The sequence below is a fragment of the Miscanthus floridulus genome, chromosome 11, assembly GCF_019320115.1.
Source record: "Miscanthus floridulus cultivar M001 chromosome 11, ASM1932011v1, whole genome shotgun sequence".
Lineage (NCBI taxonomy): Eukaryota > Viridiplantae > Streptophyta > Magnoliopsida > Poales > Poaceae > Miscanthus > Miscanthus floridulus.
The window spans coordinates 86,363,642-86,369,212 of NC_089590.1; the positions used below are offsets into that span (position 1 = coordinate 86,363,642).

At 42.3% G+C, this 5,571-nt stretch overlaps 1 protein-coding gene across 3 annotated transcripts; it reads right to left on the reverse strand.

Annotated features, from left to right (window-relative positions):
* Positions 1 to 839: 839 nt before the first annotated feature.
* Positions 840 to 4,712, reverse strand: LOC136491464 (uncharacterized). 3 transcript variants are annotated; one of them, XM_066487775.1, is made up of 9 exons: positions 4,464 to 4,710; positions 3,864 to 4,175; positions 3,593 to 3,742; positions 3,411 to 3,505; positions 3,241 to 3,288; positions 2,987 to 3,058; positions 1,874 to 1,995; positions 1,285 to 1,448; positions 840 to 1,168 (listed from the first exon to the last, which is right to left on the reverse strand). In XM_066487775.1, the coding sequence occupies exons 1-8, from the start codon at positions 4,607 to 4,609 to the stop codon at positions 1,314 to 1,316; spliced, it is 1,080 nt and encodes a 359-aa protein (XP_066343872.1). In that variant the 5' UTR covers positions 4,610 to 4,710; the 3' UTR covers positions 840 to 1,168; positions 1,285 to 1,313. The 3 variants fall into 3 exon arrangements, 2 of the variants coding, with proteins under 2 accessions (XP_066343872.1, XP_066343873.1); XR_010768041.1 differs by lacking the exon at positions 840 to 1,168 and adding an exon at positions 2,072 to 2,133 and having other exon boundaries at positions 1,309 to 1,448; positions 4,464 to 4,712; XM_066487776.1 differs by lacking the exons at positions 840 to 1,168; positions 1,285 to 1,448; positions 1,874 to 1,995 and adding an exon at positions 2,140 to 2,663 and having other exon boundaries at positions 4,464 to 4,711.
* Positions 4,713 to 5,571: the final 859 nt, after the last annotated feature.

The window sequence follows — 5,571 nt, forward strand, 5'->3', positions numbered from 1 at the left end:
AAGTTCCAATCTGAATTTTGCAAGGAATATGATCGGAGGTTAGCCTGCCCATTGGGAGAAGAAGAGTGTTGGGAAAAAGACTAATCCAATTAGAAGATGTGAAGACCTAATCAATTTGTTCTAGGAGAGGATCACTTTGCATGTTACTCCATGTGAAACCTCTTCCTTTAAGGGGAATTTCCAGCAAGCCCAGATTACTAATGATCTTATTGAAAATCATGATGTCATGCATATTACCTCCATCTTTATTTCTATCTGTGACAGATCTATAGAAGTTAAAGTCCCCTGCAAACATCCATATGTCCTCTGCCTCAATATGCAGATTGTTGAGCCAATTAACAAAACCATCCCTGTCTGGACCATTGCAAGGGCCATATATGGTAGAGAGAATCCAGACTTGACTGTTATGAGTTGAAGTGAACTTCACTGTGACGGCAAACTTATTAGTTTGAACCACTTCACCTGAGAAAACAAAGCCATTCCAACCCATAAGAGTACCTCCCGAAGCCCCATCAGATGGAGAGAAAGCAAATTTATTAAATCACTTAGCAAAATTCTTAATGTAGGAGTGATCAAAAGTTTGCCTTTTTGTCTCTTGAATACAAAAGATTGCATAATCACTTTCCTCATTTTTTTTACTGCATTACACTTAAGCATAAGAATTTATGCCCCTAATGTTCCAATTCAGGATGTTCCAGCTTCTGTTAGATGTACTGTTGTTACTGTTATTGTTGTCATTCCTATCATTGTCATCCATGGGAGCAATCATGATTCCACAACTTGACAGCCAGCAGAGAAAAAGAGAAACACCAGATAAACCTGAACCCAAGAAAAATCACAGCCAAAGAAAGGGCCCAAACAGCCTTAACATAAGAGATTAATCTTTGTCCAACCAAACATCAAAGAACCCTTCCCAGAAAAGTGCGAAGGCCATAAGTTTTTCAAAAGGTAGTCTGGCAGGGGTCAAAACCAATCCCCATAATACAGCAGTTCCACGCAGGGCATACCCTGCTAAAATAAAAGGCTAAAAGTGCAACGAATCATTGGAAACTAATTGGAGCTCCATTGAACTACTACTGCTCGAGCTTGCTTCATCTGGTCTTGAAGCAAGAAGTAGTTCGGCTGTCACCTCTGAAGGAACGATGCAGCACTTCGCAGTTGCGATTCTCTGAATTTCAGTAATGGGAATTTTAGGGAATTTAGCGTCAGGGGTTTTGAATTTATCAATAGCAGAGAGATCAGGAAACTCAATTGCTTGTGAAGGTGAAGGTGAAAGAATTTTACCCAACAGATCAGTCTGCAATGTGATTTTTCTAGCCCTTGACTTGTTTTTGTTTTTTTGAGGCTGAAATCGCTTCAGGCTTATGGCCATCTAGAGCTTCGGCCAGTCTTGGGCTTCTTCTCAGAGTAGCAGTGGAAATTGGAGTATTAGGCTTCCTCTTCCTCCTCTTGAGCATGTCATAAAGTAAAAGTTGTTTAGTTTACACTACTCTACACACAGTATAAAGAATGTTTAGAAGAAACACTGCGATTAATACTGCACCCTTTATCCATAACTTGACATATACATAGCATTAAAATAATGTTTCCTATCTGGATCAAATCCAGATTCTGCCATAGTATATTGAGATGAAATTATATAATGGCACTATAGTTTGGTATACACACATGCAGTTAAATTGGAGTACACTAAAATATCACAGGGCTCCATCATCAGATTGTTCTATGAAGAGTGCACCACTATTTTAGTAAAACCTATTATGTGGGAATAGTACTGAAAAGAATCAACTAAAAACAGCATTGTTATCTACTTGACCAGGAAAACATTACAGTGATACATACAAGAAAAAAAAGACCATTTCACAAAACTTACTTGAACATGCTCCCCAATTATCTGTATCTTTCTTGTATCAACTTCTTGGTGCTCAGTTGCTCGTGGCCTTATCAGATTGTTTCTTGGAACAGCAGCCTCAGTTACCATTGGATCCTTCGCGCCTGCATAGAAGTATTATTAAGTGTAACTAAAGCTCGACTCTGTAGTAAGAATCGTACAGGGAAAAGGGCGCTCAACTCTATTGCATATATATGACCTCCTGATGAACTTCCAGAGACTAAAGGTGACAAATGTCATTCCTACGTGAAATCAAGAGGTGTAGACACTGACATGTGCTGCTTCCCAGTAACACAAAAGTCTTGAGAAAGTTTTTACGGCATTCAGGTGACCAAGGAACTAAATCTCACATTTGCAGAACACAAGATTCATGCAGTAGCTAGATGCATACCAAATCTGAATCACAATGCAAACAAAGGGACCACTCTAGAAGAAGCGGGAGTGGAAAAGTAACAACAATCACAAATAAAGATAAGGAGAGAGGGGATTAGCTGCTTGTTCGAGTCAGTAAAACAACCTTCCCAAACGAAAGGATCAATTCCTGCAAGAAGCTCAAAGTGCCCCTTTCAACAATGCATAATGATACAGGGCCCAAGGAAAAGGCCAAGCCTGATCCCCCTTTTGCAATACAAGCATGTGCATATAATAAAGATGGACTACTAAAACTGAAATGTGGTGGTCGGTATCACTAGATCAAATATTGACAAGAAACACATAATTAAACCCTAACCATAAGCAATTTAAGCAGTCAAAGTGCAGATAAAGGCCGGTCCTGGTATAAAAGAGCCAAAAAAAAAATGTTACAGCAACATCAGTGAGCAGAAGTTGATGCAAAAATGTGAGAAAAGATATATTAGCAAAGAGGTAAACTTGAGAAAGATGTAATCTACTATACATACAAAATATCCTATGTGAAAACAAGGACTGAAGGTGGATGATAAGGGACATGTCAAAAACCACTTGAGGTAATTTTAAGCAAAAGTAGACCAAAAGGTTTCAACAAAATTTGTGGAGTTTTAAATAGCCCAGACAGCAAGTCGAAATAGTAAAGCTGACTAAACTAATGCAAAAATGGAGGTTTAAATGTAAACCAACCTTCAGTGGAAGAACTCTCAACGGGATGTCTGTCATTGATCACCAGGCATTTTCCAGCTTGCAAACATTCATCTGAAGAAACCACACGAGCTCATTAGTGCTATGCATACAAAATGATTTGGAGCTGCCATAAAACCTTGGCATGAGAATTTGAACTGTGATAGCATGCATGGGTCATATACTAACAGCATCTTTAGCACAACGATCCATTGTTGCACAGACAAGAAAGTTAAAAACATGCAGAAGAGTTCTACCTATAAGCTCTGCCATCCGGATCATTGTAAATGGCTCAAGTGGTAAACCTGTCATGTAAAACATTTTTATTAGGTAGAATGCATCAGTACAATAAGAAGTGCAAACTGCCAACTAGTAATTAGTTTTCCTCCTGAACAATAAAGGGGGTAGAATTTTGTAGGTAACAGACCTGGTTGGCTTGTCTCCTTGGGAACAAAATACCGGGCAAGAACATCTGCTGGAATCCGGCCTAACTTCTTGTGAAACCTGCTGTGACCCCTTGAACTGTCAAGAATACACAACACGTCACTGACACTAGCTGATACCAGGATTCGAAGTAAAGTGAAATTGAGTTGGAATAAAATGGCATGCCTCGCCCTGACAGGAAGCACGTTTGCTGGCTTGGCAATGGCAGGGCAGGGTGGCAGTCGGCGCATCTCATCAAACTCTGGCAACTGAGTAAACAAATTCCCAATGATCTCCGCTGCCTTCAGCCTCACGAGTGCCCAGTTAATGGAACCCCTGACGTTAACGTTGCCAAATAATGTTAGGCTTCATCATGCATGCAGTGTTATGGACTAGGCAGGGCAAACAGAATGTAAACGAGTATAGACAGCTTAAAGATGGAGATGGAGAGGCAGACCAGGCTTCCTTGGAGCACACAGACAGGATGATATCAGCGACCTCGACACTGCCGGGCCTGACGCGACCTTGACAATCGAGCTCGTGGCGGGCATACGGATTGTATAGAGGGAAGGTGGAGGGGTCAGTCGGTTTGTATCTAGCGATGCTGCGGAGCAAGTTGATGAAGATGGCAAGGAAGTTGCCACCGTCGCTCAGATCGACAGCCGGGACGAAGCGGAGCAAGTATCTGATGGCGTCGGACCACAAGCCCCGCCGCACCATATGCTGGAGATGGTCCACGCGGAAGTACACAGTTGTCTCCTTGGACAGCCTGCATAAAAGTCCGCGCATCAAATTCAACCAACGAAACCTCGATCAAAAGGAAGGAAGAGGAAGGTTTCAGGAAATTTTTGGGGATCTCAGTCGATTGACTACGAATGCCTCCTCTAAAAGAAACGGAACAAAAACCTAAGGAGGGGGGGGGGAGGGACCAAGGAGGAAACATAGTAACTACGAAATCGTATCATCCGAGCGAGAAGTAACAAGACAACATTTGATTGTGTGGAAACGAAATCATTCATCTCAATAAAGGGACAGGAGAGATGCATAGGGTTCGTACGCTTCGAACGCTTCGTCGTAGCTGTAACGCCAGAGGAAGATGAGGAGCCGACGGAGACGAAAGCGGCTCACGCACTGGTAGTCCAGGGAACGAATCAGACGACGCTTGCGCTCGCCGGATGCGGAGGCGGAGCCGGAGCGCATCATTGATGATGCCGAGAAACGGCTGCGGCGGGATTGGGAATTCTTGCAGCGGCAGATTGGGTGGAAGGACGCTTGCTGTTTGATGAGGATTGAGGAGGAGTACCAGTAGAAAGGAGTATTATAGATCGATCGGATTGGAAGGGGAAAAGCCAAAGAGACCAGGAAGTCAAGTTTGATATCTCTGATACGTGGGTCCAATATTCGTGGGCCACGGGGTGTCATCGAGGTGAACAACTGCATACCACGTGTATGGCTGCATGCGCACCGCAACCGCCTAGGCGCCTACTGGTTGCCTCCTCTTTCCTCCTCCGATCCTTTTTCCCCCACTGTGATCCTCCTTGTTCCTCCAAAACTTTCAAAAAAAAAATGTCCACGTCGTCTCGAAAAATTTCAATACTTAATCCTTAATTCTTAAGCCTCTTGACACTCTTTTAATAAGCCTTTCAATATTTGATCCTAGACACACGAATTATTTTGATACGTGGATTTTCTCTCCTTTTCTTTTTGAGGGTTTTACTGTGTGCTATACCTACAGGCCACTGAAAAGTTCGAACGCTCTCAGATGCTACTGGCCGGAACTCTTTTGCTCTCCACGTCATTCCGTGTACTTTTGCCTTTAACTGCGGTGGAAAAAGTCTAAAATGCCCTCGGGTCTGAACGTCATGCAAAAGTTATATAAATAAGATACGAATAAGCGCGTGTTTAGTTCCTACCCTAAAATCCCAAAAAGTGCTACAGTACCTTCCTACCCCAAAATCCCAAAAAGTGCTACAGTACCCATCACATCGAATCTTGCGATACGTGCATGGAGCATTAAATGTAGACGAAAAAAAACTAATTGCACAGTTTTGTTGAAAATTGCGAGACGAACGTTTTGAGCCTAATTAGTCCATGATTGAACACTATTTGTCAAATAAAAACGAAAGTGCTACAGTAGCCCAAATTCCAACTTTGGGCCAACTAAA

What these genes read in the sequence shown, in the direction of transcription:
- LOC136491464 (XM_066487775.1), bottom strand. Translation starts at nt 4,609, where the DNA reads ATGATGCGCTCCGGCTCCGCCTCCGCATCCGGCGAGCGCAAGCGTCGT. An exon ending in TACGACGAAGCGTTCGAAGC is followed by an intron (nt 4,176 to 4,463) that starts GTACGAACCCTA and finishes ACTTTTATGCAG; the next exon opens with GCTGTCCAAGGAGACAACTG. An exon ending in GTGCTTCCTGTCAGGGCGAG is followed by an intron (nt 3,506 to 3,592) that starts GCATGCCATTTT and finishes TATTCTTGACAG; the next exon opens with TTCAAGGGGTCACAGCAGGT.